Genomic DNA, 11,119 nt, shown 5'->3' with positions numbered 1-11,119 from the left:
GATATAGTATCCGTGTGTTTGTTGGGTACGAAATCCGACGGTCAAAACGGTCACGAGTTGTGTTTTCTGTGAGGAAAATGACGGTTTGGATTATATTATAGGGGGAAGACACGGATCGTGATTGTTTGAGTATTTGATTCTGATTGGTGGTTGAGGAAAACGCATTTTAGGTCTATTGCTTTTTTGTTTCGAAAGTTGCTGGATTCTCTGGATTCACCACATAAGGCACGACTCTAACTAAATAAATTTAATTCTTTACTTCGATAATAACACATAATTATTTGATTGAAAGAATTTTTTAATGATAAATTATTGAATTATAAATACAATAAATATTAATATTAATTTGAAATATAAAATTTTTAAATTTAAATTTAAAAATAATTATTAAATTTGCTTCGAAACTTACCTCGATCATTCTTCTCCTTTTTCTAACGGTAACTATTGTATAAGTGTAAAGCTTGGCTTAATGGTAAGGGTGCGTCCATTTCATCATTAGGACCAAGGTTTGATTAAATCTCTCCCACACTTTATTATGTATTTGGTTTTTCTTCTAATTATATAATGGCGTATATTATCATTTGATTAAAAGAATAAACTGAATAAATTAAATTATAATTATAATTAAATTAGTAGAATATATAAATATTAAGAATTAAATATGAATAATCATTTTTAGTGTGTTTTTAATAATTTCAAGTGATTTGACTCATGTAAAGTTTTTCCCCCTTTTTATAAAATTTTTATATTTTGAAGGATAATTTCAAACAAATAATACTTAAACCCTATTAAAACAATATTATATTATCATTAAAATTAGAATTTCAAGTGATTTGACTCATGTAAAGTTTTTACCCCTTTTTGTAAAATTTTTATATTTTGAAGGATAATTTCGAACCAATAATACTTAAAACACTATTAAAATAACATTATATTATCATTCAAGTTACTAAAAACACACTAAAAATGATTACTAATTCATTTTTATATGGAATTTCAAACAAATAATACTTGAACACTGTTAAAATAATCTTCTCTGTTCGCCATGTCTACGACTGCAACGATAGGATCCGAGAACTTTCAAGGGCCGGTGACATTACAGCTGCCCGCCAACTGTTCGATAATATGCCTTCTCACGATGTTGTCTCATGGAACTCTATCATTACAGCCTACTGGAAGAATGGGTATCTCCAAGAAGCAAAGAAACTCTTTTATTCAAAGCCTAACAGAAATATACTCTCCTGGAACTCCATGATCACAGGTTGTGTTGAAAATGGATGCTTAGATGAAGCCTTCCAGTATTTTAAAGCAATGCCTCAGAGAAATACGGAGTCTTACAATGCCATGATATCGGGGTTTGTGAGATGGGAGAGGATAAAGGATGCTGGAATGCTTTTCCGAGAAATGCCTAGAAAGAATGTGATATCTTATACAGCAATAATTTATGGGTATATGAAGGTTGGGGAATTTGAGAAGGCGAGAGCTTTGTTTGATGAGATGCCGTTTAAGAATGATGTTTCTTGGATGGTGATGATTAGTGGGTATGCTGATAATGGCTGGTTTGATGAAGCCAGGGAGTTGTATCAACGGATGCCGAATAAGAATGTCGTTGCTATGACAGCTATGATAACGGGGTATTTTAACGACGGGCGGGTGGAGGATGCAAGGACCTTGTTTGATGGAATTCGGTGCAAAGACCTAGCGTGTTGGAATGCAATGATAACAGGTAAGGATACTTCCTTTTATTTACTATAGAGTGCCTAATGTTTGTATGTTTTATATTAGTTAGTGAAAAAGTAAAATAAACTTGCACTAGTTGTACTTTGATCTGAATCTGAAGATATAGATTAAAAAGGCTTTATAAACTTCTCATTCAAAAATGTTGTAGTTGACTTAGGGAATATTGTTTTAGATATGAAAAGGATAAAGTTTGTTTCTTGTTTAGAAAGAAGACTTTGTTCCTGGAAATGAAAGGTAGAATCTATCTGATTATACTATGCCTTTCGCATGGTACAGGTTATGCAGAAAACGGGATTGGAGAGGAAGCACTGAAGTTGTATTTGGAAATGGTTAAGCTGGCTATCCGACCGGATATTTTCACCCTTGTTTCTGTTACCACTGCTTTTTCTGGCCTTGCATCTGTTAAGGAAGGCAGACAAATGCACGCGTTTGTTATAAAATATGGGTTTGAATTTGATCTTTCTTTGTGTCATTCCTTGATTATAATGTATAGTAAATGTGGTAGCATTCTTGATGCTGAGCAAGCTTTTAGACAAATGAATGGAACATGCCTTGTTTCACGGAATACAATAATTTCTGCGTTTGCACAGCATGGTCTCTACGAAAAAGCTGTTGATTTCTTCAACCAGATGGAAGTGGTTGGTGTTGAACCAGATGGGGTAACTTTTCTTAGTTTATTATCTGCTTGTGGTCATGCAGGGAAAGTAAATAAAAGTATGGACTTTTTTGACCTAATGGTAAGAAAATATGGGATTCATCCAAGACCTGAGCACTATTCTTGCTTGGTTGATATACTGAGTCGAGCAGGTCAGCTGGAAAAGGCATCCAAGATAATACGAGAGATGCCTTTTGAAGCTGATGGTGGAGTCTGGGTTGCTCTTCTAGGTGCCTGCAGTTTTTATTTGAATATAGAATTAGGGGAATTAGCAGCTAAGAAACTTGGGAATCCACATCATTCAGGTACTTGTGTTGTTTTGTCCAATATATATGCTTGGGCTGGCATGTGGGATGAAGTCACAAGAATGAGGCTACAGAAGAAAGAACAAGGAGTGAAGAAGCAATGTGCATATAGTTGGATGGAGATTGGTAATAAGGTGCACCACCACTTCCTTGGAGGGGATCTCTCGCACCCTGACACGAGTCATTTAGAGATTAAGAGTATCAGTTTACAAATGAAAGCACTGGTTAATATTGCAGAAATTGATTTGTTGTGGAGTGGTTTCGGTTGATATATATCTCAATAGGAGTTGTGATCCCTGATAGAATTTCAGGAGAAAAGGGGAAGCCACAATTGTCGGTGCAGTGTTACCTAATTCGCCTCTCAGTCTCTCACCCCACGAATCTTGTTTGAATTTGTTACTTCTAATTTGAGATTCGTATGCGCGTCAAATCGTTAAGGAACACATGCTGGAACGATCAAATTGGCGTACCGAAAGCCCAGCAAAGCAAAAAACAAAGCAAAGGAAGATAGCGGGAAGATTTTGGTGGAAGGAAGGGTAATGAAAATGGTGTAAGGGCCTATCTGGCCAATCGTCGGTGATGGAATCGACGGATCTCTTTTGATCTGCATTTTGATAAAGAAAAGGAAAATAAGGGGAAGAGGGAAAGTATGTGAAGAGAGAGAGAAATAAAGCTTAGAAGAACGGTCACTAAACCCAAGTGGAGAAGAAAACGGTCACGGAGAAGAACAACAATTGTTTTAGTTTATGTTTTTACATTATTGTACTTTCATTGTTTAAGATGTTTAGTTTAATTATAAATTTAATATTATAACTAAAGAATTATTTGTTGTCGATTACTAATTAGGTGTCCATATAGACTAATATTCTTGACCATTATATGTAAATATCATTTATGAATGTTCAATTTATGTTGATTTAAATCACATTATGTGTGAACATCGTTTAAAATTATACTAATATGATTTAAAATACATAATAATTTTGTCAAAAAATACAATATAATTACTAATTCATTCGTTCATGCATATAAAAATGTATTGAATTTATTTATAATTTCATTTCCTCCTTATACTGATTAATTACGAGTTTAGTCATACATCACCAATGCTGGTTTTACAAAAACAAAGATCAAAGCAAGAGGTTACTATAAACATGCAACATCCTTCCACCCTGTGAATGGTATGATGGCATTGTTCCACCCTGTAATATTACTAATAGGGAATGGAATTTATGGTGAAATTCATGCTAAAACATACTGCGACAGAATTCCACCATAGTCATTTCTGGTGCCTGTGAGTGACTGTTTGCAGGGATGGATCTTTTTGGTAAGGATTAGTAAGCACCATTGTTCATTGATGTTGACCATCTCAGCCGGCTAATCTAATAAAAAAGAAAAAAGATAGCATTGGTTTTAATGGAATATCCAACAACCTCGGATTTTCCCACAAAACACGTTTTTAGTCCACCAATTATGAGTTAGATATGGTCTCCGTAATTTTCTCCAATAGGATTTTTCTCTTGTAGAATAATTTCACCATTTTTAAGCATCATGGGTTGTTAAACTTGCTTGTTTTGAAGCTTTTGTTGTTTTAGTATAAGGAAAATGGAGTCGGTATTATAGCAATCACCAAATCTTTAGCATTGTTTATCAATATAATCCCTTCATTGATTTTATCCCCCAAGAAAGGAGCTTTTTCCCCTCCAACATAATCATTCCCATAGAACATTACCATCTCAATCAAAGGTGTATGTCTGAAAATTTTGTTTCTGTTGTTCAAGTTTTTTCAATGATCATCTATGTCTGAAACTTTTTTTGTTTGTTTTTGTTTTTAATGATCAGAGAAAGAAATGGAGGGGCCATGCTTTGCCAATAAAGAGGCTGAGGAGTGCTGTACTACAATGGTGTCCGGAAAAGTTGCAGACATTCATACAGAACTGAATAACAAGGAGAGGTACATTGAATCCTTGAAAACCGAACTTGGAAAAGCTAAGGAATTGGAGGCGGTTTTGGCTGAGAAAGAAGCTTCATTTCGTAAATTGAAAAAGGAGTTGATTCAGTTGCAATCCTTCGAATCTGAAGCAATAGATTTGTTGTCTCAAGGGAAGAAGAGAATCCATGAATTGGAGGAAGAAATCGAGAAGAGGAAAGAATCCGAGAAGAAGATATACGATTCCTTCGTTGCTCAATCAGAAGAGTATAAGCAAACCCAGATTTCCCTCGAGAAATCCAAGCAAGAAATCAAGTTCCTCCTGGAAAACCTGGAGAAATCCGAAGGTTCATCCGAGGTTGCATCACAGAGTTCCATGGGGGATGACCATTTGGAGAGACTCGAATCCGAGCTTCAATTAACAAAAGATAACTTACGTTGTGCATCGGAGAAAGAGAGAGTTTGTTCATTGAAGGCAAAGAGGTTAGCTGAGGAAGTAGACTCGTTAAAGAGTCAACTCAAATCCACCATTGACGCCGAAGAAAACAACAAAAAGGCCATGGATGATTTAGCCATGGCGTTGAAGGAAGTGAATGCCGAAGCGAAGCAAACCAACGAGAAACTCCTTTTAACAAACCTCGAGCTCGAGAAAACAAAAGGGGAAGTCCAAAACTTGAAGCTTCAGCTGAGGAGCATGGAGGAAAAGTACATCGAATCAAAGAAAGAAACCGAGGTATTCAAAAACATTTCGGAGAGATTACGGGTTGAAGCCGAAGAAACCCAGTTGGCATGGAGTGAAAAAGAGAAAGGATTCGTCGAATGCATCAAAAAGGTTGAAGATGAAAGGAATGCAGCACAAGAAGAGAGCAAAGCATTGCTTGAATCACTCAGAGAAGCTGAAAACATGAACATAAAGGCCAGGGAAGAGAATCAGAAACTGAGGGATATAATGAAACAGGCCATAAATGAAGCAAATGTAGCCAAAGAAGCAGCCACCATTGCCAAGGAAGAGAATTCCCAGCTCAAAGACACCGTTGCCAAGAAAGACGAAGCTTTGAGTATCCTATCGCAGGAGAACGAAAACCTTAAGATCAACGAAGCAACAACAGTCGACAACATCAGGGATTTAAAGCTGTTGTTGTGTGATGCAAACAGTGAAGCTGATGATCAAGAGCGAGGTAAGAAACAAAAAGCAGCACCTTTTCCAGCAGATAAGGATCATAAAGATGATAAAGAACAACAGGGAAAGAAACCAAAACATAATAGATCAAAAAGCGCTTGTTTGAACTTATCATTCCCGAATTACAAAAACAAGGATGCAGATGATGATTCAAAGCTCCCAAACAGAGGAAGTTATGTTTATGGAGATTCTGACTCGGATTTCTCTGATGATCCACTTAAAGGCTCCATTTTTTATACTACGGTTAAATCCCCAAAGACTCCTTCAACATGGAGCTCAACCCATCAAAGGAAAAAGTCTTCTTTGACAGATGATGAAGCGATGAATGGTGAGGAGTTTGAGCACATGGATACAAGCAATTTCGATGAAGAAATTGATAGGAGCTCTAGGAAGAAGAAAGCTTTGTTGAGAAGGTTTGGTGATCTTATAAAGAGAAAAAGTTTCAAAAAACTAGAACAAGGTTCAGATTAAAATGCTGTTGTATACGAATGTGATTTTCGGTTTGTTTGTACACTTGATTGTGTGGTTTCTTTTTTTGAAAAAGTATTTCCTGTATGCTATATGTTTCAATAAATGAGAGTTTCCGTTTCTGAAGTTTGATCATTGCAAACCATTCATGGAGCTACAGCTTTCAAGCAACAACAAAACATGCACATCAATAAAATGCTCATTATTGGTAAACATCAAAATTAGTCATTATAAATATTATAATCAATGTTTTCAAAACTTTCCTTGTCATTGCACGCACCAAACAACCTTACTAATTAAAGGGATAGTTATTATTTTTAGAGGTCTCAGGTTCGAACATGACGTTTGCAGAGGTGTATGAACGTTTATTGTTAAATGATTGAGAGTATTTCGAACAAATATTACCTTATAACAAAGAGAAAGATCGAAATAGATCTCGAATGATATAGATGAAATGATAGGTAGTGACATATAATAATATTTTGAGAACTTTCTTTATCACTAAATCATGTTAAAATTCATAAACATGTTTAATGTTGTAAAAAACTATATTTTATTCTTTTTATTCAAATAAATAATTCATTTTTCAAAAATTAAATATAAAATTTATAATTTTATTCCTACAAAATATAAGTATTATTTATTAATTTTATGTTTAAAATATAAAAATTAAATAATATAATTTATTGTATCATTAAAACTTTTAATTAAGACCAAATTGATAGAATGTATAAGTATTGACGATTAAATGTATAATTATATTAATTTTATTAATTATCACGTTAACACTTCTGTTAAATATGTTAACTAGGGGTGTTCAAAATAATCCGTCACCGTTAATCGTAACCATTAACTGATGTAACTGCAACATTTTATAGGTTAATTAACCGAATCATTAAGGTTTAACGGTTTTAGTTAATCGAATCGCTAAAAAATATCGGTTAACAATTACGATTAATGATTTTTGATAAACGGTTAACCATCGGTTAACCATTAATAAATTATAATTAATTATATTTTTTAGATAATAAAATTAGAAATAAAATCAAAATGATCCCTCTTATCTTTTAGTTATCATGTTTATCTTATATAGGAGCACATTAAATCAAACATATATGAAAGAAATACATAATTTTAAAATATGAAATATAAATATACTCGTAAGATTTCAAAATGTAAAAAAATGTATATACCTCATAATATATATATTTCTATAAAATAAAATACATTTACACATAAATAAGATTTTTATAAATATATATGTTTCTATCGTCGTAAATTTTATGAAATTTTAAAAATTTTAAGTTGTGTTATGTTTGAAAAATATTTTAATAGGTTAACCATACGTTACCCTATAACCAAAACGTTAATAACTGTTAACTGTTAGTGCTAAACTATTTCTTAATAGTTAGATTATAGTTAACAAAATTTAATAACCGTTATAGCGGTTAATCGACCGTTTAAATTTAATGGTACGATTAGACGACCATGAATACCCCTAATGTTAACAACAAGCGGCTTGATTGAATACAATTAAATAGTTAGATTATCTGATTGATAAAATTGGAAGATCAATGATTAAACTGAAAGGATACAATAGTTAAGTGGTCATTAATTGAATTTATCCTATAAATAACCTTTAGTAAAAGTCATTGAGTGGGTCCAAACAAATCCATTAAACAAGATAACCCAAAGCCCAAACTATAAAATCTAGACCCATCAAAATTTCCACGTGTACGAATCTAATTTATATCAGATAAAAGTTATGGTCTTCCCTAATAACACTGTATTATTCCCTTCCTATATATTGACATCAACTTTAGCAGAAACCCTAACTTTAGAAGGCAGCTAGCAAGAGAAGAGTGGAGGCATTTCTCTCTCAGAGCTGTAACCAGGAAGAACCATCAAACCAAAATGAAGGTTTTTTTTTCATAAGAAAACCATAAATAAATATTAATCCTTTTTGGGTTTTGTTTATTCTTTTTCATTTGTGTTGATTCTTTTTTGTTGTTTTTTGTATCAGTTCAACATTGCAAATCCAACTACTGGTTGCCAGAAAAAGCTGGAAATTGATGATGACCAGAAACTGTATTTTCCTTCCTTTCTATCTCTATTTTTTAAACAAATTGTTGAGCTTAAATTTACTTAGTTGATTCAAGTTCAATATTAGTATCAAATTCAGTTCTTGTTATCTTAACCATGAAAGTAGCCTAGGAAAAAAACCTGTCTTTTTCCCCTTCACAGAGCCAATCTATGTTGGGTTTTTTTTGTATTTATGTTATTTAGGTGGTATTAGATCTTGCAGCGTATATACAGAATGTGAAAAGTATATTAGGCTTGAAGCAAATTAAAAATGTATATATTATTTGCTGATGAAATTTGGGTATTGGTTATTCTAAGGTTTGATTTTATGCAACCATGAAAAATGAAATTTAAAATTTTAATGATGATCTCTTTTGTCTATAACTTTGATTTTGAGTTGTAGATTTAGGCCTTTTTCAAACTCAAACAATGTTGACTCTGTTTTATATTGTTGATTCCTCATAGATAGTCATTTATGTGGTTTGTGAAATGCAAATTTTGTTTATATTTCCTAAAGCATGCAAAAAATAAAATAAAATCAGCTAATGAATCTGAATCATAAATCTTTAAACATAAACTTATTATGTATTTGGTTCTTAAATCTCTTTCCCCCCCATCTAGACATGAAGTTCTGACTTGTAATATAGTATTATGGTGGATTAACTTGCTAGATATAGTTAACTTGTATTTAATGAGGGTAAAATAACATAGGCAGCAAGACCTTATAAGATGATAGCTCAATTTGTGTGCTGCGATTGTGATGGTAGTTGCAAGCGTAAATGTATGTTCTTCTTGCAATTCAAGTTGTAACTGTTTATTAAGAAAATGCTCTCATCTTGACATCTGAAATTGCAGTCGAGCCTTTTTTGATAAGAGGATCTCGCAGGAAGTCAGTGGGGATGCGCTGGGTGAGGTACGTTTCCAAGTTACTTCTAACTTTTTCCTTCTCTGCCTCAAATTTCTGCTGCTGCGTGTAGGCTTCGTAACTGTGAATTGCTTGCTACTTAAAATATCATTTTACAGGAATTTAAGGGCTATGTATTCAAGATCATGGGAGGCTGTGACAAGCAAGGTTTTCCAATGAAGCAGGGTGTTCTCACTCCTGGCCGTGTTCGCCTTTTGCTCCACAGAGGTCTGTTGACTGCTAAACTTCTTTCCTTTTTGTTTATTTGTAGAAATCTTTCTTGTATGGAGTTTTGGTTTATTGAATGTGTTTTTCTAATTTCTTTTGAATAGGTACCCCCTGCTTCCGTGGGTATGGTAGGAGGAATGGAGAGCGTAGGAGAAAGTCCGTTCGGGGATGCATTGTTAGTCAGGACCTTTCAGTTCTGAACTTGGTTATTGTGAAGAAGGGTGAAAACGATCTTCCTGGATTGACCGACACTGAGAAGCCAAGAATGAGGGGTCCGAAGAGAGCTTCAAAAATCAGGAAGTTGTTCAACCTATCCAAGGAGGATGATGTTCGGAAGTATGTTAATACTTATCGCCGAACCTTTACAACCAAAACTGGTGAGTAAAAAGTGATTGTTTGAGCATAAATTTTTCCGGAGGAGTTTTTCATTTGAATATATTGTTTGACGGAAGCTGCCCGTGAACTGGATATAACAATCACTTTCTTGGAATGCAGGTAAGAAAGTCAGCAAGGCCCCCAAAATCCAGAGGTTGGTGACTCCTTTGACCTTGCAGAGGAAGCGTGCCAGAATTGCAGAGAAGAAGAAGAGAGTTGCAAAGGCCAAGGCGGAAGCTGCTGAGTACCAGAAACTCCTTGCCCAGAGGTTGAAGGAGCAGCGTGAGCGCAGGAGTGAGAGCTTGGCCAAGAAGAGATCCAGGCTCTCTGCTGCATCGAAGCCTTCCATCGCAGCTTAACTGTGTGTCACAAAGTTTGGCATTTTGGTCAGTAGTTAAATGCGGATTCTAAAATAGTATTATATGTTGTGATTTTGATTATTCAATTTCCAAGTGTAACTTTGGGGGGGGGGGGTGAACAATATGCTTTGGAGTTTTAGTGACTATGTTTTGGGTCTTTACCTATTATTCTGGTTACGCTTGCATCGTGATACTTGTCGAATGCCACCTCTTTACAGTTTGCGCTGATTCCAACCATTTAACGCCCTCACAATTCTGTGGATATTTGTCGAATGCCAGTTAGGTCACAGCAGCTAGAAGTATTAAAATCCTTCAATTTCTTGCTACTCATTTCGGGTCGGGTTTCTAATTCATATATTTGAGTCGGGTGAAATTTTATTTTGGTCGGGTCGGGTTTTTAAGTGTGATATTCGGGTCGAGTTTGGGTTTAGGGTTAAAAATAATTGACCCAAAAATATATATAATTTTATTTTTTATAGTTAGGAATAATTACAATAATACCCTCTATATATAATTTTTTTCAATTAAGTCATTGTTTTTATTAAATAAAAATAATTTTTTTATTATTTCGGGTCGAGTCGGGTCAGATTTCTAATTCATATATTTTGGTCGGGTCGGGTGAAATTTTATTTTTTTCGAGTCGGGTCGAGTTTTTTAAGTGTGATATTCGGGTCGGGTCGAGTCGGGTTCGGGTTTAGGGTGAAAAAAATCGGACCCGACCCGAAAAAAATATATAATTTTACTTTATATATTTATGAATAATTATAATAATACCTCTCTATATATAATTTTTTTCAATTAAGTCAATATTTTTATTGAATAAAAATAATTTTATTATTATTTCGTGTCGGGTCGGGTTTCTAATTCATATATTGAATAAAAATAGTTTTTGG

General features: G+C 34.0%; 3 protein-coding genes across 4 annotated transcripts; all 3 read left to right on the top strand.

Annotated features, from left to right (window-relative positions):
* Positions 1 to 1,032: 1,032 nt before the first annotated feature.
* LOC120141871 (pentatricopeptide repeat-containing protein At4g02750-like) lies at positions 1,033 to 3,033 on the top strand (the record flags this gene model as incomplete). Its single annotated transcript, XM_039156636.1, has 2 exons — positions 1,033 to 1,726; positions 2,017 to 3,033. Coding segments are annotated over 2 exons (1,647 nt in total), but the record flags the coding sequence as incomplete, so codon positions are not given.
* A 1,370-nt stretch (positions 3,034 to 4,403) lies between these two features.
* LOC120141876 (WEB family protein At4g27595, chloroplastic-like) lies at positions 4,404 to 6,324 on the top strand. Of its 2 annotated transcripts, XM_039156640.1 has the most exons (3): positions 4,404 to 4,446; positions 4,543 to 5,023; positions 5,078 to 6,324. In XM_039156640.1, exons 2-3 carry the CDS (start codon positions 4,551 to 4,553, stop codon positions 6,279 to 6,281), a joined length of 1,677 nt encoding a protein of 558 aa, XP_039012571.1. In that variant the 5' UTR covers positions 4,404 to 4,446; positions 4,543 to 4,550; the 3' UTR covers positions 6,282 to 6,324. The 2 variants fall into 2 exon arrangements, with proteins under 2 accessions (XP_039012571.1, XP_039012572.1); XM_039156641.1 differs by lacking the exon at positions 4,404 to 4,446 and having other exon boundaries at positions 4,498 to 5,023.
* Positions 6,325 to 8,116: 1,792 nt separating this feature from the next.
* On the top strand, positions 8,117 to 10,411 carry LOC120141842 (40S ribosomal protein S6-like). The gene is made up of 6 exons (XM_039156615.1): positions 8,117 to 8,198; positions 8,302 to 8,366; positions 9,216 to 9,273; positions 9,384 to 9,492; positions 9,597 to 9,869; positions 9,988 to 10,411. The coding sequence occupies exons 1-6, from the start codon at positions 8,193 to 8,195 to the stop codon at positions 10,224 to 10,226; spliced, it is 750 nt and encodes a 249-aa protein (XP_039012546.1). The 5' UTR covers positions 8,117 to 8,192; the 3' UTR covers positions 10,227 to 10,411.
* The last annotated feature ends 708 nt before the right edge of the window (positions 10,412 to 11,119 follow it).

Source organism: Hibiscus syriacus, unplaced genomic scaffold (genome assembly GCF_006381635.1).
Source record: "Hibiscus syriacus cultivar Baekdansim isolate YM2019G1 unplaced genomic scaffold, ASM638163v2 tig00110814_pilon, whole genome shotgun sequence".
Classification (NCBI taxonomy): Eukaryota; Viridiplantae; Streptophyta; class Magnoliopsida; order Malvales; family Malvaceae; genus Hibiscus; species Hibiscus syriacus.
Note: the sequence above shows the minus strand (reverse complement) of the source record. Positions and strands in the feature narration are given on the sequence as shown.

Coding starts and splice junctions, on each gene's coding strand:
- LOC120141876 (XM_039156640.1), top strand. CDS start 4,551: ATGGAGGGGCCATGCTTTGCCAATAAAGAGGCTGAGGAGTGCTGTACT. Junction 5,024..5,077: donor TCCATGGGGGATGACCATTT/GGAGAGACTCGA, acceptor ACGTTGTGCATC/GGAGAAAGAGAGAGTTTGTT.
- LOC120141842 (XM_039156615.1), top strand. Junction 9,274..9,383: donor GTGGGGATGCGCTGGGTGAG/GTACGTTTCCAA, acceptor ATCATTTTACAG/GAATTTAAGGGCTATGTATT. Junction 9,870..9,987: donor AACCTTTACAACCAAAACTG/GTGAGTAAAAAG, acceptor CTTGGAATGCAG/GTAAGAAAGTCAGCAAGGCC.